Genomic DNA, 27,483 nt, shown 5'->3' with positions numbered 1-27,483 from the left:
AAAAAATACTGAAAACACCAAGCATAAGAAACTACTCTTTATTTTAGACAACCTCATAAAATTATTTTCACATCCCCCCCACTTCTTGCTCTTAATCCTCATCTTTTAGTTGAAGAATAAGGCTTGAGAGAGAGAAAGGAAAAACCATAATGGGTAAACTTAGCAGCACCAACACGGTTCTTTCATCAAGGCGTAGCTCATCATTTCTCCAAACTGACATTCTACAGAAATGTCTTCCAAAAAGCGTTAAGTTTTCACAGAGTGGGGACTATGATTTCCATGCTCAAGTAGTGTAGGAAATGGGAGATTGTTAGTTTTGTTTACTGTAACACGAATTCTCAGAGTCCTCAGACCCTCTAATGTGGGTGATCTCCAGAAGGAGAAAGGGAGTGTGTAGTATTTTCCAAGCTTTTTGAGCAAAGAATCCTTTTCTCACAGAACCCATCAGAAACAGTTTGGAGTATGCTGGTAAATATGTTTTGGGGATTGAAGTCAGAAAGGCTGATCTTTTCATATGGTTCCTCCTATTCTCTGCTAAAGCCAGCAACAGAGTAAGTTGACTCTAGCATCAAGACCACTAGTCATATTAAGAAAGGGCAGGTTGGTCAAGAATGGAATAGGAAGAACTAGCTGCCTCACTTTTCATTTTCGTGCCTACATTTTCTTCACTCCCTAAGTTATACAAGATGTACATTTCCTCTCTTAAGCAACTTAATTGGATGCTACTTCCCTCCTTTTGTGACAGAGCAACTAATTCATCACTACCTGAGGAGACAAAGTGGGTGCCACAGAAGCAAGACTAGGCCAGTGGGATTTGCCTAATAATAAGATGATAGCACAGAGGGTAACGTATTCAGAGAGGAAGGCAGCCTTAAGAAATGCAGAAATAGCCAAGCAAGATTTTTCCAAGCACTGGTTAAATCACCAGCAAAACAAAGCATTTATGTGAGTACCTCAGGCCTGGGTACCTCTTTGCTTGAAATCCGGCAAGATCTTGGAAAAACGTTTGCCCTCAGAATCTATCTCATTGCTTTAATTAGTTGTCTCCTTTGGGCCTGGGCACAGTTCTGGCACTGATCTGCAACAGACTCCCTTTCTAAAACTGAGCTTGACCACATCAAAAGTTTATAAAACAATCGCCATGGTAATTAAACTTGCATTCAACACCATATGGTAACAGAAGATGGCAAAGGATAAGCTTCAGATCTTAGATCTTTCCAAGTAGGGCATGTTAGATAAGGATAGAAGGATTAGTTGCAAGCTGGATCTGAGCTCAGGCTTGGCATGAAGGAAACTGTCTCCCATGTGGTTTGGAAGAGTTAGGGGCTCCCTGAGCTCTATTGTGAACTGTACGGGTTTCATCCAAGGAATGGTATAATGTGGGCATAAAACCATTCTTCAGACAACTGAAGATGGTCCCCTTCTGTAGCCAGAAACACTAGCTGTCCTGCATTGTCCATTTCTTTTAGCCCCAGGCGGTCCTGCAGAGGGAAAGCCATAATTAATCAAAAAGCTTAATGAAGTTTTGGAGTAAAATGGTAAATATGTTAACTCGAGATATATTGTCAAAATAAATTTGAGGTATATTTTCAAAAATGCCAAAAAGAATATCTCCTAGTTTTTTTTTCTTTCTTTTCTTTTCTTTTTTTTTTTTTTTTTTTTTTTTGAGATGGAGTCTTGCTCTGTCACCCAGGCTGGAGTGCAGTGGCACAATCTTGGCTTATTGCAACCTCCACTTCCCGGGTTCAAGCGATTCTCCTGCCTCCACCTCGCGAGTAGCTGGAATTACAGGCGTGTGCCACCACGCCCAGGTAATTTCTTGTATTTTTAGTAGAGATGGGGTTTCACCGTGTTAGGATGGTCTTGATCTCCTGACCTCAGGTGATCAACCCGCCTCGGCCTCCCAAAGTGCTGGGATTACAGGCGTGAGCCACCACACCCGGCCAGTTTTTTCTAAGTATTAAAAATGTATATGTAATTGAGACTGCACTATATAGAGTTCTAGATTCTGCTTTTTGAAAAGCTTCTCAGAGTCAGAGGACTACCTATAGGTGGGCAAGCCATGGACAACACTGCCTCAGCATGCCATAGGTAAGTGGGACTGAGCCAAAGACAGGAGAACATTAGCTAGGTAACTTAAAAAACATCCAACCCAGGCCAGGCGCGGTGGCTCACGCCTGTAATACCAGCACTTTGGGTGGCCAAGGCAGGCGGATCACCTGCGGTCAGGAGTTCAAGACCAGCCTGACCAATATGATAAAACCTCATCTCTAATAAAAATACAAAAATTAGCTGGGCATGGTGGCGGGCACCTGTAATCCCAGCTACTTGGGAGGCTGAGACAGGAGAATTTGCTTGAACCCGGGAAGTGGAGGTTGCAGTGAGCTGAGATCACGCCATTGCACTATAGCCTGGGCAATAAGAGCAAAACTTCATCTCAAAGAACAAAACAAAAAAACCATATGCAAGCCTTAGGTAACAAACCCTGGACACTTCCATATTCTGGAGTTGAAAATGTCATTACCCATAGCCTAGGTGCTGGAGAACAACCCCTGGTTGGGAAGATAAGCAGTTACAACAGTGCCAGAATGGCGCTTCTGCCATGGCCACCATTATTTTGAGTTTCACAATAGGGAAGTTCTTAGCTGTAATTTCTCAAGCCTTTTTTTTTTTTTAAATCAGACTCTAGCTTCCCTTTTTACCTCACCACTGAAGTTGAGGCACCCAATGCAAAAGAAAAGCCAAGAGGAGACAAATGACCTCTGAAATAACATGGAGGAATTCTAGTAGAAGGTGACTGGTTCAGGTGTAGTACTTATGCATTTTGGAGAGTCTGTCTCCAATATAAAATCCTTAGGGCTGGGCATGGTGGCTCACGCCTGTAATCCCAACACTCTTGGAGGCTGAGGCAGGTGGATCACCTGAGGTAAGGAGTTCAAGACCAGCCTGGCCAACATGGTAAAACCCTGTCTCTACTAAAAATACAAAATATTAGGCATGGTGGCGTGTGCCTGTAATCCCAGCTACTAGTGAGGCTGAGGCAGGAGAATCGCTTGAACCCAGGAAGTGGAGGTTGCAGTCAGCTGAGACCACACCATTGCACTCCAGCCTAGGTGACAAAGCAAGACTCTGTCTCAAAAAAGAAAAAATCCTTAAAGTGTAGAAGGCCCCAGAACTGGAGGTGGTAAATTACTGCAACTTCTGCTTAAGATACAGGACCTACTGCTAAACAAAATTCACAACTCTAGTCCCAATCGGTCTCCTGCAGGAGCTTCCCTTGTAGTGTGTAATTTAGAAACAGGATTTCACATCTGTTAATGTTTAAAAGTAATGTTCCTTGGCCAGGCACAGTGGCTCACACCTGTAATCCCAGCACTTTGGGAGGCCGAGATGGGTGGATCACCTGAGGTCAGGAGTTCGAGACCAGCCTGGCCAACATGGCGAAACCCCATCTCTCCTAAAAATATAAAAATTAGCCGGGCATGGTGGCACACACCTGTAATCCCAGCTACTAAGGGGGCTGAGGCAGGAGAACTGCTTGAACCCGGGAGGCAGAGGTTGCAGTGAGCAAAGATTGCTCCACTGCACTCCAGCCTGGGAGACAGAGTGAGACTCCATCTCAAAAAAAAAAAAAAGAATGCCCCTCATCATGCCTGGAGGCTTCCTGGATTTGTAGCAGACGCACCTCAGCAAAGGCAGCTAGTTTTAAAACCTTTTTATCAAAAAAAGGGAATCAGACATGAGGTTTCTCCTGTTCTTCCTTGGAAACCGTAAGGTTTCAAGATGTAGTGAATTTCTGTAACGCAGTGCCGGATAAGCTAGAGCAATAATCAAGAGCCTAACAAGCTTCACCCATATTGGACATAAGTCAGGTGTTTCAGGAGTACCTAGTGCTCTGAGGTGTACAGGGCAGGGCTCCAGCACCAAAGAACCTAGCAGCTTCAAGAACTGGGAGCTGAAAAAGACAGCACAACCTCCCAAGATAGATTCCCCACCAGTTACCTGTGTGTACAGGGAGGTCTCCTGTAAGGGAATGGTTTCCTTGGCTTGGCCACTTCTGTAAAATCCAAACCACTGCAGAAGAAGCAAAAGAAATAAGGTCAGATATGACACACAGCACATACTGCCAAACTAATTTGAGACTGGTTAGAAGCCAAAACTGCCAACAAAGTGAACATCATAAAGCTGTAGCAAGAAGGAAAAATGGATAGGGTGCATCTGAGTCATCTTAAGGGTGGAGCCCGAGGGATGAGTTAAATCTTTCTGAGGGGCTGCTTTCCACTTCCCCAGAATTTCTGCTTCCTACATTTATTAAGCAATAAATGTGAAAAATTCCTGGGCTGAGCTCTAGACATTCAAGGATGAATCTATCATCTGTTTCCAAAAACCTCCCAGTCTTGCAAGGCACAGAAACAATTCACTGTTGAGCACAGAGGTCAGCAAATGTTTTTGTAAAGGCCAGATATAAAATATTTTAGGCTTTAAGGGCCATATGGTTGCAACTACTCACTGCTGCCACTGTAACAAAAGCAGCCACAGACAGTATGTAAAAAGTAAAACTGTTCCAATGAGGACACTGAATTTAAATTTTACATAATCTTTATATGTCAAAATACTTTCTATGTCTAAATAAATTTTACATAATCTTTATATGTCAAATTCTTTCCCCCAACCATTAAAAAATGTAAAAACCATTCTTCACGTGTGGGGAACACCAAAACAGGTAGCAGGATGGACTGGGCCTGTGGGCCACAATCAGCCAATCCCTGGTGGTGTGACATAACGTGAGGAGTGTCCTAACACAGGCTGATGATCTACAAAAGGGATCACATTCTGCTTGGAAGGGGGATGGCATCCTGTCCTTGACAGACGAATAGGAACTGTCAGGTGGAGAAGCCAAGAAAGTACATTCTAGAGACAGAAAAACATGAACAAAGTTTGCGTACGAGAGAAAAAGCACAAGTAGTACAATATGGCTTGATCAAGAGTGTATGAAGTGTGCAGACAAGGAGGATCAGGCTGGAAAACAGGGTGAAGCCAGATCAAGGCAGACCTTGGAGGCCAAGCTTAGGAACTGATATATTTTGGGCTGCTGATTCTGAACACTTTTTGGGCCTCTGGTCTCTGGAAAATGGATTAAAATTATAGACCCTTCCCCAGAGAATGCAATTACATAATTTTGCATAGAATTTTGGGGTTGGGGGGTAGATTACAATCTTCAGTGTCCCGCTTATGGACCTGAGGTGAAGAACTGTTCTATACAAAAGTTGGTGGAAGGGACTGCAGGTTTTTTCCCCCAGCAGGCAGCTGTATTTTTTCATTTCATTTCATTTCAATTTCATTTTATTTTCTTTTTGAGACAGAGTCTTACTCTGTCAACCAGGCTGGAGTGCAGTGGCACGATCTTGGCTCACTGCAAGCTCTGCCTCCTGGGTTCAAGCGATTCTCCTGCCTCAGCTTCCTAAGCAGCGGGGATTACAGATGGCTGCCACCACGCCTGGTTAATTTCTTTGTGTATTTTGAGTAGCGATGGGGTTTCACCAAGTTGGCCAGGCTGGTCTTGAACTCCTGACCTCAGGTGATCTGCCTACCTTGGCCTCCCAGAGTGCTGGGATTACAGGCATGAGCCACTATGCCCGGCTGGCAGCTCTATTTTAATGCCATTTACTCTCCTGGCATGTGGCCTAAGTAGTGTCTCACCTCCGAATCTACAGGGTCCACAATGGAATCATTGAGGAATTTCACCATCACAAACTTCTTCAGGGCCATCAGGTTTTTCTTGTAGGACTCATTGATACCCTGAAAGAAAGGCCAGCAACACCTAAGGTCATTACCATCAGATACCAGCAGGGGGAGTAAAGCCTTCCAGTTCTCTGGTCTCCCTGACCCTGTGCCACCATGTTTCTTCCCCATGGATATGGGCTGTTTTCCAGCTTCCTGCCTAGGATATACCTGTACAGCTTTTTTTTTTTTTTTTTTTTTTTTCCCTCTAAAACACAAAACAAAAAAAAAACCTTTATGTTATTTTAGATTCAGGGGGGTACATGTGCAGTTTTGTTACAAGGGTATATTGTGTGCTGCTGAGGTTTGGAGTTCTGTTGATCCTTTCACCCAAATAGTGAACACAGTGCCCAACAGGAAGTTTTTCAGCCCTAGCCCCTCCCTCCCAGCTTTTGGAGTCTCCAGTGTCTATTGCTCCCATCTTTATATCCACGTGTACCCAATGTTTAGCTCCCAATAATAAGTGAGAGCATGTGATATTTGGTCTTCTGTTTCTGTGTTCATTTGCTTAGGATAATGGCCTCCAGCTGCATCCACGTTGCTGCAAAGAACAGGATTTCATTCTCTTTTATGACTGTGCAATATTCCATGGTGTATATGTACCACATTTTCTTTATCCAGTCCACCGCTGATGGGCACCTAGGTTGGTTTCATGTCTTTGCTATGGTGAACAGTGCTGCAATAAACATGAGTGCAAGTGTCTTTTTGGTAGGACAATTTGTTTTCCTTTGGGTATATACCCAGTCATGGGATTGCTTATACAGCCCTTTTTTTTTTTTTTTTTTTTTTTGAGATGGAGTCTCGCTCTGTCGCCCAGGCCCGAGTGCAGTGGCACCATCTCAGCTCACTGCAACCTCTGCCTCCCAGGTTCAAGCAATTCTCCTGCCTCAGCCTCCCGAGTAGCTGGGATTACAGGTGGCCGCCACCATGTCCAGCTAATTTTGTATTTTTAGTAGAGGTGGGGTTTCACTATGTCGGCCAGGCTGGTCTCAAACTCCTGACCTCAAGTGATCTGCCCACCTCGGCCTCCCAAAATGCTAGGATTACAGGCGTAAGACACCGCGCCTGGCCTTCCTATCTGACTGACATGCCACCGGCCATGGCATAGAGGTACAAGTATGAATTTACACCACACTCCATAGGTGTCCATCACATAGGTGAGAGGCTTCTAGTCAGAGAAAGCCAAGACAAAATAAGAAACTGCAAATTCTGGATGGTTCTGCAAATTCTGGGTGGTTCTGCAAATTCTGGGTGGTTCTGTGTTGTTTTTTGTTTGGTTTGTTTTTCCCTTCAAACTTTCTGTTTAAAAACAAAAAAACCAAAAGACTCTCCAGATGAGTCTAATATAAACTGAGCCATCTAGTTTACCAGAACCTACCAAACCATGTTTGTGTCTGGGACATACTCAGTGCCTACTGTATCTCTCGTCTAGGTAAATCTCTAGAGAAAAATCCACCCCCAAACTGATCCATCAGGAAAGCTTCCCTCATTGAGACAGCAGCTGTGAATTTCCACCTAGCCCAGTCAGCAACCTACTGAGCTTATCCTGTGTGTTTCAACGCTGGGAGAGGGAAAGAACTTAAGGGAAGAAAGGCAATTGAATTTCAACCTCGCTAAAAGGAACTGAATCTCAAAGGCACTGCCTCCCAAAAAAACAGAACTTCTGTTTCCTAGGATCTGCCCAGGACAGTTTGGGTAGTCACCACTGATTTGTTTATGAGGACCTAAACAGGAAAAAGAACGCACACCTATGGGAACAGGGTTTGGGTGCTTACCCGCTCCTGATTTATATCTGCCAAGAAGATGCTGTGGTTGCGATATACATCCTCTTTTATGGGGTCATGCCAGTATTCAGCTTGCACGAGGCTGTAGGAAGAAAAAAGAATGAGATGATCAAGCTGCAGGTCAGTCAGTATGCCTCGGGCACGCTCAGTGCAAAGGCCACCAAGAGACTTTAAAAGGACAAAAGGCCGGCCAGGAGCAGTGGCTCATGCCTGTAATCCCAGCACTTTGGGAGGCTGAGGCAGGTGGATCACAAGGTCAGGAGTTCAAGACCAGCCTGACCAAGATGGTGAAACCCCGTCTATACTAAAACTACAAAAATTAGCTGGGCGCGGTGGCAGGCGCCTATAATCCCAGCTACTCAGGAGGCTGAGGCCGGAGAATTGCTTGAACCCCGGCGGCAGAGGTTGCAATGAGCCGAGATCGCGTCACTGCACTTCAGTCTGGGCGACGGAGTGAGACTCCGTCTCAAAAAACAAGGACAAAAGGCCAAAGCCCTCAAGTCCCAGGCCTTACCCTTTAATACAGAAGACAAGACTTGCACCTATAAAACAGTCTGTCAACAAGACACCTTGTTGAGACAAGGACTATTCAGCATAGTACAGAAATTGTAAAAGATGCAGGCAAAGGACTCATCAATATTTGCTTCCCCTGTGACACTGGGGTTTGTCGTACTTATCATGCTGATATAGTTTGGCTGTGTCCTCACCCAAATCTCACATTGAATTGTAACTCCCACAATTCCCATATGTCACGGGAGGTGACTGAATTATAGGGGTGGGTCTTTCCTGTGCTGTTCTCTTGATAGAGAATAAGTCTCGGCCGGGCGCGGTGGCTCACGCCTGTAATCCCAGCACTTTGGGAGGCCGAGGCGGGCGGATCACAAGGTCAGGAGATCGAGACCACGGTGAAACCCCGTCTCTACTAAAAATACAAAAAATTAGCCGGGCGCGGTTGTGGGCGCCTGTAGTCCCAGCTACTCGGGAGGCTGAGGCAGGAGAATGGCGTGAACCCGGGAGGCGGAGCTTGCAGTGAGCCGAGATCGCGCCACTGCACTCCAGCCTGGGCGACAGAGCGAGACTCCGTCTCAAAAAAAAAAAAAAAAAAAAAAAAAAAGAGAATAAGTCTCATGAGATCTGATGGTTTCAAAGAGGGGAGCTGGGCTGGGTTCCGTGGCTCATGCCTATAATCTCAGCACTCTGAGAGGCCAAGGAGGGCAGATCACCTGAGGTCAGGAGTTTGAGACCAACCTGGCCAACATGAGGAAACCCGGTCTCTACCAAAAATACAAAAAATTAGCCAGGCATGGTGACATGTGCCTGTAATCCCAGCTACTCGGGAGGGTGAGGGAGGGAGAATCGCTTGAACCTGGGAAGAATAGGTTGCAGTGAGCCAAGATCACGCCATTGCACTCCAGCCTGGGAGACAGAGCGAGATTCCATCTCAAAAAAATAACAAATAAAAAATAAAATTAAGAGGGGAGTTTCCCTGCCCAAGCTCTCTTCTTTTGTCTGCTGTCATGTGAGATGTGCCTTTCACCTTCCGCCATGATTGTGAGGCTTCCCCAGCCACATGGAACTGTAAGTCCACTATAAACCTCTATTTGCCCAGTCTCGGGTGTGTCTTTATCAATAGCGTGAAAACAGACTAATATAGTAAATAAGTACCAGCAGAATGGGGTGCTACTGAAAAGTTACCCAAAAATGTGGAAGCGACTTTGGAACTGGGTACCAGGCAGAGGTTGGCACAGTTTGGAGGCCTCAGAAGAAGACAGGAAAATGTGGGAAAGCTTGGAACTTTCTAGAGACTTGTCGAATGGCTTTGACCAAAAGCCTGATAGTGATATAGACAATAAGGTCCAGGCTAAGGTGGTTTCAGATGGAGATGAGGAACTTGTTGGGAACTGGAGCAAAGGGGACTCTTTATACTTCTTTCCAATCTCTCTCCACTTTCCCTTCCCTTCCAGCCTCCTCAAAACGGGCACTGTTACCACAAGGCCTCACATGGGGAAATTCGAACAAACTCTATCCCAGGTTGGCAGGGAGAGAAACACAAATTTCTACAACATAAGCTCCCCAGCCAGAGTGGAAGAGCTGCCCAGAGGCAGTGGTCCTGAAAACCCTACTCAGCGGGGCAGGGCGGCGTACAGCCCAACGGAGCCAGCTACGTCAGAGGAGCAGATAAGACTGAAGTGAAAGGAAGCAACAGTCAGAGTGACATTCTAGAATGTGTTTATACATGTATTTGAAACCTTTTAAAGGTTTAGAACTCTGAACATTTATAGAATGCAAAAAAAAAAAAAAAGTTCTTGAGGAAAATTAGAAGTGTTACTTCAGTGAACACACAAATAATAAGGAAGCAAAACAGTCTTATTGCGGATATGGAGAAAATGTGAGTGGTCGGCCGGGCGCGGTGGCTCAAGCCTGTAATCCCAGCACTTTGGGAGGCCGAGACGGGTGGATCACGAGGTCAGGAGATCGAGACTGTCCTGGCTAACACGGTGAAACCCCGTCTCTACTAAAAAATACAAAAAAAAAAAAAAAAACTAGCCGGGCGAGGTGGCGGGCGCCTGTGGTCCCAGCTACTCGGGAGGCTGAGGCAGGAGAATGGCGTGAACCCGGGAGGCGGAGCTTGCAGTGAGCTGAGATCCGGCCACCACACTCCAGCCTGGGTGACAGAGCGAGACTCCGTCTCAAAAAAAAAAAAGAAAATGTGAGTGGTCTAGATAGAAGATCAAACCAGCCACAACATTCCCTTAAGCCAAAGCCTAATCCAGAGCAACGACCTAACTCTCTTCAATTTAATGAAGGCTGAGAGAGGTGAGGAAGCTGCAGAAAAAAAAAAGTGTGAAGCTAGCAGAGGTTGGTTTATAAGGTTCAAGGAAAGAAACCATCTCCATAACGTGAGAGTGCAAGACGGGGCAGCAAGTGCTGATGTAGACGCTGCAGTAAGTTATCCAGGAGATCTAGCTGAGATACTTAATGAAGGTGGCTACCATGAACAACGAATTTTCAGTGTAGATGAGACAGTCTTATATTGGAAGAAGATGCCATCTAGGACTTTCACAGCTATAGAGGAGAAGTCAATGCCTGGCTTCAAAACGTCAAAGGACCGGCTGACTCTCTTGTGAGTGCCGAATGGAGCTGATGACTTTAAGTTGAAGCCAATGCTTGGTTTTTAAATTCTAGGGCCCTTAAGAACTATGCTAAATGACTATGCCTGTGCTCTATAAGTGGAACACAAAGCCTGGATGACAGCAGATCTGTTTACAGTGTGGTTTGCTGACTATTTTAAGCCCACTGTTGAGACCTATTGCTCAGAAAAAAAGATTCCTTTCAAAACATTACCACGCAGCTGGGCATGGTGGCTCACACCTGTAATGCCAGCACTTTGGGAGGCCAAGGTAGGAGGACTGTTTGAGGCCAGGAGTTCAAGACTAGCTTGGGCAACATAGCAAGACCCCACCTCTACGAAAGAAAATTCTTTCTAAAATTAGCCGAGCATGGTGGTGCATGCCTGCAGTCCTAGCTATTCAGGAGGCTGAAGTGGGACGATGGCTTGAGTCCAGAAGGGGAAGGCTGCAGTGAGCTGTGATCACACCACTGCACTCTAATCTGGGCAACAGAGCACAACCCTGTCTCAAAAACTATGTTTTTTAATTTAAAAAAAGTTTAAAAACAAACTTAAAAAACAAACAAATATTACAGCTCATTAAAAAGCACCTGGTCACCCAAGAGCTCTGATGGAGAGGGACAAAGACATTAACGTGTCTTCACGCCTGCCATAGCACATCCATTCTACAGCCCATGGATCAAGCAGTAATTTCAACTTTCAAGTCTTATTATTTAAGAAATACATTTACAAGGTTGTAGCTGCATAGACAGTGATTCCTTTGATACATCTGGGCAAAGTAAATGGAAGACCTCATGGAAATGATGTATCATTCTAGATGCCATTAAGAACATTAATGGGCTGGGTACCATTCACTTTGGGAGGGTGAGGAGGGAACATCAATGGAGCCCAGGAGTTTGAGACTAGCCTGGGCAACATAAACGAGATCCCATCTCTACAAAAAAATTTAAAAATTAGTGGGGTGTAGTGGCTAACACCTGTAGTCCCAGCTGCTCAGGAGGCTGAAGTGTGAGGATCACTTGAGCCTGGGAGGTTGAGGCTGGGTTGCAGTGAGCTGTAATGGCACCACTGCACTCCAACTTGGGTGACAGGGTGAGACTTTGTCTCAAAAACAAACAAAAATTCATGATTCACAGGAAGAGGTCAAAATATCAATAGTAACAGGAGTTTAAAAGTTGATTCCAACCCTCATGAGTGGCTGAGGGATTCAAGACTTCAATGAAGGAAGTAACTGCAGATGTGGAAATAGCAAGAGAACTAGAATTAGAAGTGGAACCTGACGATGTGACTGAATTGCTGCAATCTCATACAACAGATAAGGAATTGCTTCTTACGGATGAGCAAAAAAGTGGCTTCTTTTTTTTTTTTTTTGAGACGGAGTCTCGCTCTGTCGCCCAGGCTGGAGTGCAATGGCCGGATCTCAGCTCACTGCAAGCTCCGCCTCCCGGGTTCACGCCATTCTCCTGCCTCAGCCTCCCGAGTAGCTGGGACTACAGGCGCCCACCACCTCGCCCGGCTAGTTTTTTGTATTTTTTTAAGTAGAGACGAGGTTTCACCGGGTTAGCCAGGATGGTCTCAATCTCCTGACCTCGTGATCCACCCGTCTCGGCCTCCCAAAGTGCTGGGATTACAGGCTTGAGCCACCGCGCCCGGCCAAAAAGTGGCTTCTTGAGATGGAATCTATTCCTGGTGAAGATGCTATGAACACTGATGAAATGACAACAAAGGATTTAGAATAAATATTACATAAGCTTACATAAAAGCAGTGGCAGGGTTTGAGGACTGAGTCCAGTTCTGAAAGATGTTCTACTGTGGCCAAAATGCTACCAAATAGCATCGTAGGCTACAAAGAAATCTTTCATGAAAGGAAGAGTCAATTGATACAAAGTTCATCATTGTCTCACTTTAAGAAATTAGCACAGCCATCCCCACCTTCAGCAACCACCACCCTGATCAGTCAGCAGCCATCAACATCCAGGCAAGACCCTCCACCAGCAAAAAGATCACTTGCTGAAGACTCAAATGATCATTAGCATTTTTTAGCATTACAGTATTTTCTAATTAAGGCATGTACTTTTTTTAGGCATAATGCTACTGCACACTTAACAGCCTTCAGTATAGTGTAAACATAGCTTTTATATGCACTGGGAAACCAATAAATTTGTGTGACTTGCTGTATTCTAGTATTTACTTTATCGTGGTGGTCTAGAACCGAATCCTCAGTATCTCTGAGGTATGCCTGTAGTTTGGTACATTACTCTATAACTTTTCTGAATGGCTGAAAAGTCTCTGAGACAGCCTGAGTAGATGCCTCAATATTTCCAGAAAACAAAGTTGCAAGTTCATCAGCTGAGGACAAAGACGTGGGGAAAACGGGACAACTGGGGACAAGCACTCTGAGATCCACTGCGGGTGGGGTGCAAACTGGGAGCAGGGCCCCGAGCAGACCTGGGGAGGGCAAGTTGCTATGAAAATTAAACAGGATAGGCCGGGCGCGGTGGCTCACGCCTGTAATCCCAGCACTTTGGGAGGCCGAGACGGGCAGATCACGAGGTCAGGAGATCGAGACCATCCTGGCTAACACGGTGAAACCCCGTCTCTACTAAAAAAAAAAATACAAAAAACTAGCCAGGTGAGGTGGCGGGCGCCTATAGTCCCAGCTACTCGGGAGGCTGAGGCAGGAGAATGGCGTGAACCCGGGAGGCGGAGCTTGCAGTGAGCTGAGATCCGGCCACCGCACTCCAGCCTGGGTGACAGAGCGAGACTCCGTCTCAAAAAAAAAAAAAAAAAAAAAAGAAAATTAAACAGGATATGTAAAGCTCTAGCTTCCCCCGAGCTGGAACAGGGGAAGATGGAGGCCAAGGCCGAGGCCAGGGCAACACTGAAGTATTCATTGTGGCAGGGAGTGTAGGGGTGGGAGGGTACAGCATGGGGCGGGGCATGGCAGAGAGCAAACTGGAGGAAGGAGAAGGCTAGGAAGGGCTGACAGCACCTGCGAAGGCAAAAGGGAACTAGAGGGTAGATTTTACATCCAGGAAGGAGAGCGAGAACTGTTACACCATTCCTCGTTGCCCTCATCATGCCAAGCCAGGAGCTTCCTCACCAGTTACTGTGCGGATTAGGATATCACGTTTGCTTTGCTAAGGTTAAGTTATCTGAAGAATGTGGAAGACCTCTTTTGGGGTCTCTGCCTAAGGCCCACTCTTGCACTCTTCCTGCCCCGCCTACTGGTTTACAGGGAGGTGGGTATGGGGAGTATGCATGGTTCCACTTTTCTGGCCACAGTTAATGAGAGCAGAGGTGGACACCTGACCTGAGCCGGGGCATGGTCCCTTCCTGAAGAATCTGAATCAGGACAGAGAGATTCTAGCCTCAAACTGAGACAATCTCCTAACAGAAGATTAAACATTTGGAAGCTGTGCGAGGCCACCTTCCATCATGTGGGTGGCAGGGGAAGCTGGTCTGCATGGAGAGAAGCAGCAGCGACACAGAAAGAGAAGCAACAATGGCAATGGAGAGAGAATACCCTGGCTCCTCGTGGCTCCCAATTCTTGATTCCAGGCCCTGTGAGGCCTTAGGCACCAACAGAGTATTACTTTCTTTTAAAATTTACTTTGGCTTGATATGGTTTCCTTCTTGCAACCAGAATTAATCTTCCCTAATACCAGGGGCAACCTAGGACAGTATCACAAAGACAAAATGATTTCTCCTTGTTACTTTAAGCCTTCACCATCTGCTCTGCTAAAACAGTTCTCACACTCATTCATCTGCTTGCTTGCTTTCAAAAACATGTTGGCATTTTTTATGGTCTCTTACCTCCTTTCTCCCTGTTCTCTCTGCTCTTGTGGGTTTATCACTTTTTATTCTTCTGCTATCACTTCATTAAAATTTAAGGAGGAAGATAAACACATCAATCTACTGCTTTTAATCAGTATCTTTTATTTTTATTTTTTGAGACACAGTCTCACTCTGTCACCTAGGCTGGGGTGCAGAGGCGCAATCTCAGCTCACTGCAACTTCTGCCTCCTGGGTGCAAGTGATTCTCTAGCCTCAGCCTCCAGAGTAGCTGAGACTACAGGTGTGCGCCACCACACCTAGCTAATTTTTGTATTTTTAGTAGAGATGGAGTTTCGTCATGTTGGCCAGGCTGGTCTCGAACTCCAGGCCTCAAGTGATCTGCCTACCAAGGCCTCCCAAAGTGCTGGGATAACAGGCATGAGCCACCGCACCCACCTTAATCAGTATTTACGTGTCACTTGTCACCCCCGATGGACTGCTTACTTAGCATCACTAACAGAATTCTGATTGCCAAGAGCTGTTTTGGTTCACACAAAGAAAGAAAAGTATAGGCTTTTTGGAGGCAACTGGGCAAGAGTGAGAATCAAGAGTAAAGGAGGAAGAATGAAGTCTAAATACCATGCAAATCCATGAGAGCAAAGAATATGTAGGATATAAATAATTAAGTTGTGATTAGCCACAGCCAATCAAACCAGGCAAAGGGGAGAGCCTGGTGTAGCATGAGGGTAAAAAAAGGAGACAGAGGTACAGAGTATCTTAGTTTTCTATAAAAACCATCAGGTGGTACTGTTGACCCAAAACAGCTTTGTGGCTATTTGTGTAGCCAATGAGTGGGAAGAGAAAAGACAGCTAGCTGTAGGTTGTTCCAACATGAGTCAGTCACAAGGCTGTATCTTGGAAAATGGCTTCAAGAATATACTGTAATAAAAAGTTGTTATTTGACAAGAATGAGACACTTGGAAAACCCACAGGATATTAGTTGATCCCAAACTCCAGCTATCATCTAGAGAACATCAGACCTACCATCACAACTTCTTTTTTTTTTTTTTTTTTTTGAGACAGAGTCTCCCTCTGTCACCCAGGCTAGAGTGCGATGCGCAATCTCGGCTCACTGCAAGCTCCGCCTCCTGGGTTTTTTAAGCGATTCTCCTGCCTCAGCCTCCTGAGTAGCTGAGATTACAGGCACCACCGTGCTCAGCTAATTTTTGTATTTGTAGTAGAGACAGGGTTTCACCATGTTGGTCAGGCTGGTCTCAAACTCCTGACCTCATGATCCACCCGCCTCTGCCTCCCAAAGTGCTGGGATTACAGGCGTGAGCCACCATGCCCGGCCTACAACTTCTAAGGATAGAGCCCGGGAATCCATTTTTAATGAATTTCCCTGTGGTTCTGATATACAATTAAGTTTGGAAACAAATGAACAAGCACACACTACAAAAGTAATTCTGCATCTTTTTTTTTTTTTTTTTAAATAGATTTTAATAGAGACAGGGGTCTCACTAAGTTGCTCAGACTTGTCTTGAACTTCTGGCTTCAAGCAATCCTCCTGCCTTGGCCTCTTAAAGAGTTGGGGTTACAAGTGTGAGCCATCGTGCCAGGCTGGCCATGCTAAATACCCAAACACATTTGAGGAGTCAGGGACAGTGATGTAGGGAGTAGCTACCAACATAAAGAATCTGTCCTCTAAATACCAACAATAATTCCTTGAGCTTAGTATTTTCTAAAGGCTTTCTGTTTGTTTTTTAAAGATGGAAATTCATTCTGTTATAATTACATTCTTCTTACATAGAAAAATGCCCTTGTTTGTCTTTCTTTGTTTTTTAATTAATAGACTTTTTGGAGCAAGTTCAGGTTTACAATGAAATTGAGCAGATGGTACAAAAAGATCTCATTTGAAGTCCGGGCGCGGTGGCTCACGCCTGTAATCCCAGCACTTTGGGAGGCCAAGGCGGGTGGATCACCTTAGGTCAGGAGTTGGAGACCAGCCTGACCAACATGGAGAAACCCTGTCTCTTCTGAAAATACAAAATTAGCCAGGCGTGGTGGCACATGCCTGTAACCCCAGCTACTTGGAGGCTGAGGCAGGAGACTTGCTTGAACCTGGGAGGTGGAGACTTCAGTGAGCCAAAATCACGCCACTGCACTCCAGCCTGGGCAAAAAGAGCGAAACTCTGTTTCAATAAAAAAAAGATCTCATTTGAATGTCATAAGGAACTACTGCTGGAATCACTGTGAGCATGAAAGTCAGCATGGTATTTTCACACGGTGACAGGTGTGTAATCTTTTCAGCTAACTATACATACCGTTCCTGAACAACTTTGGAGTACGCGCCAGCATTCAGTGTTTTTCTGATAAAGTCACAGATGTGAGAGCTCTCTCCTGGGCATCGAGGGAGTCCAAAAACACCTACAGAGGTAGATGACAAATATTCATTCCTTCAGTAATCATGTATCCAATACCCACTATGCACAAGGCGCTGTGAGAAACAAAACGAACAGGACCAAACTCTGATCTCATTCACTTGTTCCTCATGAAAATAAAGTGCAGAGAACGAATACCATCACCAGCTTCCTCCTGGTGCTGCTTACACTCCTTCCCGCCTAAGGATCTTTGTACCTGCTCATCCCTGGAGGATGTGCTGCATCACATGGCTGGACTCATTTTCAGCTCTCAGGTCTTGGTCCTAGGCAAGTCATATCTGACCAGCTTACCTCAAATAGTACCCATCCTCATTTCCTTCCCCTCCCCAAGTTATACTTCATCCTTAGCATCCTCATCAATAACACTGTTTTGAGTACCACGAATAGTTCTGAGCAAAATACTGGCAATAATTAATGTAATCCCCACAACCAGCCTGTGGAGTAGATATCATTATTTTCCCCATAACACAGATAGAAAACTGTAAAACTGAGAGGTTAAATACCTTGTCCAAGGTTAGACAATAAGGGATAAGGATCAGACACAGGCAGTTTGGCCCCAGAGCCCACTCCTTTAAGTGCTACAACCATTAGTGTGTCCTTCACACAGTATCCTGTTGTTCTTGTTTTTTTCCAAGAGATTGGGTCTTGCTATGTTGCCCAGACTAAAGTGCAATGGCTATTCACAGGCACAATCATAGCATGCCACAGTGCCTCGAACTCCTGGCTTCAAATGATCCTCCAGCCTCAACCTCCCAAGTAGCAGGGACTACAGGTATACATCACCTCGTGCCCGGCTATCCTCTATTTTATCGTGTACATATATATATGTGTGTATATATATGTGTGTATATAAGTGCATGTATGTGCATATATACGTCTATGTATGTGTGTATATATGTGCATATGTCTATGTATGTATGTGTATATATGTGCACATGCGTGTGTGTATATATTTCATGAACGTAAGGACCTTGTCTGTCTTGTTCCTGGCATATAGTAGGTTTTCAATAAATATTTGTTGAATGAATAATAAAGCTTGTTTTACCAACTTGTGTTTGTATAATCCTTATACTTTTAAAAAGTGTTTTCCTACCTATTATTTCACTTTATCCTCTGAAAAATTCCTATAAGACAGGCAGGACCATATTTTGGTTTCCTCTGTGAGTGGAACCTAAGATACCAAATTACTTGCCTATGACTAATAGTTAATTGGGTGAGTCCAGGTTTCCTGATTATATGGAGAATCATTCTGCTCCCACATTATACCAGCTAATAGCTATACCCATCGCAACAGAGATGAAATTCCATTCTAAAGACACATCCTTCCCCAAAAGTATGGAATTCTGTCTAAACAGAAAACCTGCTGTTTCTCAAAGGGTTTAAATTTAAAGACAAAAGAGCTTACACACTATTCTTTGCCTAAGCCTAAATTCAAGAGGATATCACCAAGTCAGAGAACAGGAAAGGTCACTCGATTTTCCTAACTCCTCAACCACCGCCTGCCATGTGGCTGGCTATAACCATCTCACTTCCATGCAATCGTGTCAACAAAATTGGAGAGAAGTAGATGTCAACCTAGTGATACAGGCCTCTGGAATCCTACGTCTCTTCCTATGTCTCCAGCAATGCTGGCTAGTTTGTTAAAAGCTAGAGAAACAGGATTTTGCAAGGATGGCTGATGTCTTGTGCAAATACAGTTCCTAGATTTTTTTAAAATCACATGGTCATGTGGGTTAGAACAGAGAAAAAAGAAAGCAAAGAGGCAAAGTTACCTTGATGTTGTCCCCCAACTGAGATCAGATTGATCATGGGAGGTGAAGGGCATCTCTGAGCCACTGCCCTCCTATGGAATAAAAGGGAGTTTCAGCTCCGACTGTCAGATGGAAAGGTATCATCCACAATTGGCATCACAGATTAAGCTGGTCATCCTCTGTGGTTCCCCAAACCCACAGAGTTTCAGGATTTTCCTCTGATATAGGCGAATGCAAATCTTTCTTTCAACTTTCATAGAAAATAAATTAAGCTCTGGCCGGGCACGGTGGCTCACACCTGTAATTCCAGCACTTTGGGAGGCCAAGGTGGGTGGATCGCATGAGGTCAGGAGTTTGAGACCAGCCTAGACAACATGGTTAAACCCCATCTCAACTAAAAATACAAAAAATTAGCTAGGTATGGTGGTGAGCACCTGTAGTCCCAGCTACTCGGGAGGCTGAGGCAGGAGAATCGCTTGAACCTAGGACGTGGAGGTTGCAGTGAACCAAGATCACACCACTGCACTCCAGCCTGGGCAACAAGAGCAAAACTCCGTCTCAAAAAAAAAGAAAAGAAATTAAGTTCCATAAAGCTTCATACACGGGAACGTTTTAGGAAATTTCCCTTCCAAGATAGGTGACAATCTTGAATTGTGAAGGAGTGGATTTATCTGAATAAAAGAAAAAAAAAAATCCATTCCATATAAGTGGTACAATGTAACAAAAAGGAACTTACAGAAATTGGCCTCCCTGGGAGAATCCCATAGCATTGTAGCCTTGCTGCAATTTAGGATCCTTAGCAAGTGTCTGACACACTGTTGTTACTTGGGAATTGACATTCAAGAAGAAGCTGTTTTCCACGTCCTAAAAAAGAAGCCAGAGACAAGTGACAGGATGGGACTGAAAACAACCACTGACATCTTCTCTAAGAGGTAAACTCCTTTAGGTTGGTATCCTCACATGAGCCACTCAAGGGTGAAAGTATCATTGTATGATTTGCTGCTAAAAACACAAGGCAAAGCATTTCAACAGTATATGCTATGAAAGCAGTCAGCAACTCCTCAAAGGAACAGCTGTGAAGCGCCTTACCTCCATCAAGGTCTTCCCAATCTCTAAAGATAAGACGTAAATTCCAGGTATTTTCTTCTCAACCATTTTTTTAATAGCACCCATGCTTAAGGGATTGCAACAGCTGTCTCCTAGCCAACAAAAAACAATGATGGAAACTGATAAGTCAAAATATTATTTACTCTTTAAAAACTTTGAGGCCTCAAAGAGCATTATCAAGAATGTGAAAACAATGTACAGAATGGAAGAAAATATTTGCAAAACATTTATCCAATAAGGGCTTAATATCCAGAATATACTAGGAATTTATAACTCACTTACAACTCAAGGATAACCTAATTTAAAAACGGGAAAAGGGCCGGGCGCGGTGGCTCACGCCTGTAATCCCAGCACTTTGGGAGGCCGAGGCGGGCGGATCACAAGGTCAGGAGATCGAGACCACGGTGAAACCCCGTCTCTACAAAAAATACAAAAAAATTAGCCGGGCGCGGTGGCGGGTGCCTGTAGTCCCAGCTACTTGGGAGGCTGAGGCAGGAGAATGGCAGGAACCCGGGAGGCGGAGCGTGCAGTGAGCCGAGATCGCGCCACTGCACTCCAGCCGGGGGACAGAGCGAGACTCTGTCTCAAAAAAAAAAAAAAAAAAAAAAAAAAAAACGGGAAAAGGAATTAAACAGATATTTTTCCAAAGAAGACATACAAATGTCTAACAACTAGCATGTGAAAAGCATGTGAAATGCAAACCAAAACCACAATGAGATACCATTTCGCACAGACTAGGATGTCTTTAATAATACTTTTTTTTTTTTTTTTTTTTTTTTTTTTGAGACGGAGTCTCACGCTGTTGCCCAGGCTGGAGTGCAGTGGCGCGATCTCGGCTCACTGCAAGCTCCGCCTCCCGGGTTCCCGCCATTCTCCTGCCTCAGCCTCCTGAGTAGCTGGGACTACAGGCGCCCGCCACCGCGCCCGGCTAATTTTTTGTATTTTTAGTAGAGACGGGGTTTCACTGTGGTCTCGATCTCCTGACCTTGTGATCCGCCCGCCTCGGCCTCCCAAAGTGCTGGGATTACAGGCTTGAGCCACCGCGCCCGGCCAATAATACTTTTTAATAGAAACCAACAAGTATTGTCAAGGATGTAGAAAAACGGGATCCCTTGGACATTGCTGGTGGGAATGTAATAAGCAGCCACTGTGAAAAACAGTTTGGTGGTTTCTCAAAAAGTTAAACATACAATTACTAAATGACTCAGCAATTCAACTCCTAGTTATACACCCAAAAGAAATAAAAACACACGTCTACACAGAAGCTTGCATATAGATGTTAACAGCAGCAATATTTGTAATAGTCAAAAGGGAGAAACCATCCAGAAGGCCATGAATGAATGACTGAACAAAATGTGGTATATTCACACAATGGAATATTACTCAGTTATAAAAAGGAAGAAAGTGCTGACACATGCTACAACTTGAATGAACCTCAAAAACATTACACTAAGTGAAACAAGCCAGACTCAAAAGGTCACAGAATGCATGATTCCTTTTATATGATCAAAAAGAATAGGCAGATCCACTGATATACAGAAAACTAAGTTGGAGATTATCAAGAAGTAGTAGGAGGGGAGAACAGGGAGTGATTGCTTAATGGCTATGTGTGTTTTCCTGGGGCGTTGAAAAAGAGAGAAGTGTTAGTTGCACAACATAGCAAATACACTAAATGCCACTGAATTGCACAATTTAAAATGGTTAAATTTATATGAATTTTTACCTCAATTTTAAAAAATAGAAGAAAGAACATTTTTTGCTTAGCTCCTGTTCATTAAGTAATAACAAGCTTCAAAAGTCCATACAGTAAGCCGGGCGCGGTGGCTCAAGCCTGTAATCCCAGCACTTTGGGAGGCCGAGACGGGCGGATCACGAGGTCAGGAGATCGAGACCATCCTGGCTAACACGGTGAAACCCCGTCTCTACTTAAAATACAAAAAAATTAGCCGGGCGAGGTGGCGGCGCCTGTAGTCCCAGCTACTCGGGAGGCTGAGGCAGGAGAATGGCGCGAACCCGGGAGCCGGAGCTTGAAGTGAGCGGAGATCGCGCCACTGTACTCCAGCCTGGGCGACAGAGCGAGACTCCATCTCAAAAAAAAAAAAAAGTCCATACAGGAGCTGGGTGTCGTGGCTCACGTCTGTAATCCCAGCACTTTGGGAGGCCGAGGTGGGTGGATCACGAGGTCAGGAGCTCGAGACCAGCCTGGGCAACATGGTGAAACCCCATCTCTACTAAAAATACAAAAATTAGCCGGGTGTGGAGGCGCATGTCTGTAGTCCCAGTAACCTGGGGGGCTGAGGCAGAAGAATCACTTGAACCTGAAGGGTGGAGGTTTCAGTGAGCCAAGATCATGCCACTGCACTCCAGCCTGGGCAACAGAGCAAGGCTCCATCTCAAAAAAAAAAAAAAAAAAAAAAAAAAAATTCCATATAGGCCAAGCATGGTGGCTCATACCTATCATCCCAGCGCTTTGGTAAGACGAGGCAGGAGGGTTGCTTGAGGCCAAGAGTTTGAGACCAGTTTGGGCAACAAAATGAGACCCTGTCTCAAAAAACCCAAAAAGCCCATATAGGATAATTAAGACACCATATTTACAAATGAAAAATAAGCACAGGTACACATTCCCTTCCCCTATCACACAGGATATTTGGGGTGAAGAGATGCAAAGTTTTGTCTTCAGGGCCAGGACTAGGGTGAGGCAAATGAAGCATCTAGGACAGCGGTCCTCAACTTTTGGCACCAGGGACCAGTTTCATGGAAGACAATTTTTCAAAACTGTTCCACCTCAGATCATCAGGCATTCGTTATTTTCTGATAAGGAGCATGCAACCCAGATCCCTCACATGCGCAGTTCACAACAGGATTTGAGCACCTATGAGAATCTAATGCCACTGCTGACCTGAGAGGAGGTAGAGCTCATGGCCGTAAGGCTCCAGGCTCACTCACCTCCTGCTGTGTGGCCTAGTTCCTAACAGGTCACAGACCCGACCCAGGGAGTTGGGGACCCCTGCTCTAGGGCACAAAATTTAAGGAGGCACTCATTCTCAGGTTTATGTAAGTGCTGACCCTGAATTTGAGAGTGAGTGCCTCCTTAAAATTTGCATTTCAGGAGCCTCTTCATCTTGTCCTAATCCCAGACTTGTTTCTTCTATTTCAAGGAACTAGAACTAGGAACAGGAAGCAAACTGGCTACTGAGTAGGAGAAGTGGAGTGAGATCATTTCCCATTTCGAACTTACTCATTCCATTTTCAACCTGCAAGAAAGCTTAAGCACCAATTTTAGAAGAAGAAAAGGCTATTGCCTAGAGAATCGTCTATTCCTTTTATTTCTCTGAAAACAATGTTCTCCACACTGAGCTGTAATTGTAGGTTACTTAACTGCCTCTGCCTCCCCTGCAACTGACTGTGAGCTCTGGGAAAACACAAAGCTCCTAACTTGTGTCCTCTTTTGACCCCACAGTAGTAGCCCCAGGGCCTGGTGCAGAACCTTGAAAGTGTTTGTATTTGCTCACTCTAATTACTCTGAATATTTTTCTGTAACCCATCCCAATGAAGCTCTCACTGTCACCACTCTCCCAAAACTGCTTTTGTCAAGATTAGTCATCTTTATATTGCTAAATCCAATAATCAGTTGTCAGCCTTTATCTTCCTTGACCCATTAACATTTGATACAGTTACTCAGGACCTATCAACATTTGATGCAGTTGATCATGCCCTTCCTCCTGAAACACTTTCTTCACTTGGCGTCAAGGACACTGAGCTTTCCTGACCCCTCCACTTCACTGGTTGTTCGGATATAGTCTCCTTTGCTAGTTTCTCCTCATTTCCTCCACCTCCAAAGGGAATGGAGTACCTCAGGGCTCAGTCCTCTGTGTACCCTCATTTCCTAGGTGATCTCACCAGGCCTTTAACTACTAGCTGTATGCCGAAGACTCCCTACTTAAATCTCCAGCCGGTATCTCTGTCCTAGACTCCACGCTCCATGCCTCTACAACACTTCCTGGATGTCTCATGAGGATTTCGAGTTTAGTAAGCCCAAAAGCAGACTCTTGATCTTTCCCCCACCCTAAGTCAGCTTGTCCTACAGGCTTCCCCATCTTGGTAAAATGAAAACTTCACCCTTCCAATTGTCCAGGCCAAAACTTGTGGAGTCATCCTTGGCTCCTTTCTTTCTCTCTTATTCCAAGTCTGATCTGTTAGCGATCCACCTTCAAAATCTATCCAAACTTTGACCACTTCTCAACATCTCTATTGTTACTCTACAGTTTCAAGCCATCATCATCTCTTGTTTAAATTATTGCAATAGTTTCCTAACCTGTCTCCCTGTGACTATCCATGAACCCCTACAATCTATTCTCAATACAGCAACTAAAGTGATTCTTTAAAAATGTGTCAGATCGGCCGGGCGCGGTGGCTCAAGCCTGTAATCCCAGCACTTTGGGAGGCCGCGACGGGTGGATCACGAGGTCAGGAGATCGAGACCATCCTGGCTAACACGGTGAAACCCCGTCTCTACTAAAAATACAAAAAAATAAGCCGGGCGAGGTGGCGGGCGCCTGTAGTCCCAGCTGCTCGGGAGGCTGAGGCAGGAGAATTGCGCAAACCCGGGAGGCGGAGCTTGCAGTGAGCAGAGATCTGGCCACTGCACTCCAGCCTGGGCGACAGAGCGAGACTCCGTCTCAAAAAAAAAAAAAAAGAAAAAAAAAATGTGTCAGATCATGTCACTCATGTGGTCACAAAGTTCCCCATGACACTCTAGCCAAAGTCCCTGCATTAGTCTTACTAGGCCCAATAACTTCTGTAACTGCCCCTCCCTTCCAAACTAAACTCCTAACTTCTTCCCCTTGCTCACTCATTTCCAGCCACACTGACCTGAATGCTGTCTGTTGAATATACCAGACATACTTCTGCATCAGGACTTTCCCATTTACTGTTCCTTCTACCAGATAGCCAAATGGCAACTGTCCTCATCCACCTGTTTTGCATTCAGATGTCACTTTTTTAATGAATTCTTTCCCAACTTTGCTTTATTAAAAGTGCAAGCCCCCACCTCATCTTTATCCTACACCCTACTATACTTTTCTCCATTGCACTTATCACCATTTGATATGTTATGTTTTACTTATTAATTTCTTTTTTTTTTTTTTTTTTTGAGACGGAGTCTCGCTCTGTCACCCAAGCTGGAGTGCAGTGGCCGGATCTCAGCTCACTGCAAGCTCCACCTCCCGGGTTCACGCCATTCTCCTGCCTCAGCCTCCCGAGTAGCTGGGACTACGGGCGTCCGCCACCTCGCCCAGCTAGTTTTTTGTATTTTTTTAGTAGAGACGGGGTTTCACCGTGTTAGCCAGGATGGTCTCGATCTCCTGACCTTGTGATCCGCCCGTCTCGGCCTCCCAAAGTGCTGGGATTACAGGCTTGAGCCACCGCGCCCGGCCTATTAATTTCTTTATAATCTGCTCCTCCTACTGGAGAGTAGGTTCCAAAAGAACAAAGACTTTAGCCTGTTTAGTTCCCTACTGTATCCTCAGCACCTAGTAGGTGCTCAATAACTGTGTTAAATTAATATAGGTTGAGCATCCTAATCTGAAAATGCGAAATCCAAAATCTGAAAGTTTTTCAGAGCAGACATAATGCCACAATTGGAAATTTCCACGCCTGACCTCATGTGACAGGTTGCACAAAATTTTTTTTTTTTTTTTTTTTTTTTTTTTTTTTTTTTTGAGACGTAGTCTCGCTCTGTAGCCCAGGCTGGAGTGCAGTGGCCGGATCTCAGCTCACTGCAAGCTCCGCCTCCCGGGTTCACGCCATTCTCCGGCCTCAGCCTCCCGAGTAGCTGGGACTACAGGCGCCCGCCACCTCGCCCGGCTAGTTTTTTGTATTTCTTAGTAGAGACGGGGTTTCACCGTGTTATCCAGGATGGTCTCGATCTCCTGACCTTGTGATCCCCCCGTCTCGGCCTCCCAAAGTGCTGGGATTACAGGCTTGAGCCACCGCGCCCGGCCTGCTGGAAGTGAATTTTATGCAATATTTTAAATAATTTTGGCTGGGCGCGGTGGCTCAAGCCTGTAATCGCAGCACTTTGGGAGGCCGAGACGGGTGGATCACGAGGTCAGGAGATCGAGACCATCCTGCCTAACACAGTGAAACCCCGTCTCTACTAAAAAAAAAAATACAAAAAACTAGCCGGGCGAGGTGGCGGGCGCCTGTAGTCCCAGCTACTCGGGAGGCTGAGGCAGGAGAATGGCATAAACCCGGGAGGCGGAGCTTGCAGTGAGCTGAGATCCGGCCACTGCACTCCAGCCTGGGCGACAGAGCGAGACTCTGTCTCAGGGAAAAAAAAAAAATTAACTTCCAGGTATGTGTATAAGGTGTATACGAAAAATAAATGAATTTCCTTGGGTCCAACCCCCAAGATATCTTGTTGTATATATGCAAACATTTTTTAAAAAATCCGAAATACTTCTCAGTCCCAAGCATTTCAGATAAGGGTTACTCAACTTGTAAATGAACTGTAGGTGCCTAACAAAGCTCTGTTCAATGTGTGAAGGAATAAATAAAAGGGTAGATGCGCCAGTCATGTAGCCAGCCGCAGCTCACCTAGCCTGATCAAGTGCGAGATGCCGCATCCTGACGCCACTACTGTAAGGATTAATCAAGGACAGCATGTAAAACCTCAACGCCGTGCGCGGCTCTCTTTGAGCTCATCAAAGGACGGCTCCTTCCCCTTCTCTCTTTCCAATGCAGATCCTTCAAATCCTTCAAATCCTAAAATGTCGAGGCAGCCGCGAGCTGTGGGGCCAGGTCCTCGCCCTCTACACCCGCATTTTGCAGATGCGAACCGAGGCTAGGAGGAGAGAGAATCGCCAAACCCTTTTCAGCTTCTCACTCACTCACCCATCCCATGCCAGATCACCAACGGCAGCGGCGCCGGCGGGTCCAGATGATGCAACGCCCGGGCAGCGCAGGTCCATGGCAGGAGGGCGACAGCCAAGAGCCACAGGCAGCTGGGCGACGCCATCTTCACTGTGTCACATGACCGCGGGCTCGCGCCTCCCGGAGCCGCGCTCCGCCCGCCTGGGCGTGACGCCGCCGGCTGCAGACTGCAACCTGCGCATCCCGAACGGATGCGCAGCCTGATGGGCGTTGGCCCTACCCTAGAGCTTTCAGCGCAACAGGTCCCCCGCCAGGCCCCGCTGGCCGAGTGGGGCTCCGCGCTCTCGTAGACCGCCCTCTGCGGTGAATCAAAACAATTGCTAACATTTATTCAGCGCTGATCAGATACTATCAGGCACTATTCTTACAAACTTTAACTGATTTGCTCCTCATAACAACGCTGTATGCACTCCTCCCCCTCTGACAGGTGAGGACACTGAGGCACTGAGAACTGGCATTGAGTAAGGTGCCCAAGGGCAGAGATAGCAAATTGGTGGGTCCAAAGTCGTTGCTCTTCACCACTGCCCTGTACTGCCTTTGGAAGAAACATGCACAAAGGAAGGAAGAAAGGGAGGAGGGACAATTTCCAGCCAGGACCAATCATGGCAGGGTGTGGGGTTTGTTCTGGATATTGAAGGAGAGGTAGGATTTCAACAAGCAAAGATGAAATTCAGAAGGACTGAGATGAGCTAAGGTAGAGAGGAGAAAGACAACTGTGTTTTCTAGAAATGTCGGGACTTCAAGACGGACGAAAGCATATGTTGGATGCATAAGAGTGA

The 27,483-nt window shown here is 45.5% G+C and overlaps 1 protein-coding gene across 1 annotated transcript; it reads right to left on the bottom strand.

Moving 5' to 3' along the window:
• Positions 1-24: 24 nt before the first annotated feature.
• On the bottom strand, positions 25-26,820 carry LOC105494797 (palmitoyl-protein thioesterase 1). The gene is made up of 9 exons (XM_011763627.2): positions 26,666-26,820; positions 19,754-19,863; positions 19,401-19,528; positions 18,686-18,756; positions 16,797-16,899; positions 7,557-7,647; positions 5,701-5,799; positions 4,003-4,074; positions 25-1,481 (listed from the first exon to the last, which is right to left on the bottom strand). Exons 1-9 carry the CDS (start codon positions 26,787-26,789, stop codon positions 1,359-1,361), a joined length of 921 nt encoding a protein of 306 aa, XP_011761929.1. The 5' UTR covers positions 26,790-26,820; the 3' UTR covers positions 25-1,358.
• Between the last annotated feature and the right edge of the window lie 663 nt (positions 26,821-27,483).

Source organism: Macaca nemestrina, chromosome 1 (genome assembly GCF_043159975.1).
Source record: "Macaca nemestrina isolate mMacNem1 chromosome 1, mMacNem.hap1, whole genome shotgun sequence".
In the NCBI taxonomy this organism is placed as follows: Eukaryota; Metazoa; Chordata; class Mammalia; order Primates; family Cercopithecidae; genus Macaca; species Macaca nemestrina.
Note: the sequence above shows the minus strand (reverse complement) of the source record. Positions and strands in the feature narration are given on the sequence as shown.

Coding starts and splice junctions, on each gene's coding strand:
- LOC105494797 (XM_011763627.2), bottom strand. CDS start 26,789: ATGGCGTCGCCCAGCTGCCTGTGGCTCTTGGCTGTCGCCCTCCTGCCA. Junction 19,529..19,753: donor TTGGGAAGACCTTGATGGAG/GTAAGGCGCTTC, acceptor CTTCTTTTTTAG/GACGTGGAAAACAGCTTCTT. Junction 5,800..7,556: donor CAGATATAAATCAGGAGCGG/GTAAGCACCCAA, acceptor CCTTTCTTTCAG/GGTATCAATGAGTCCTACAA.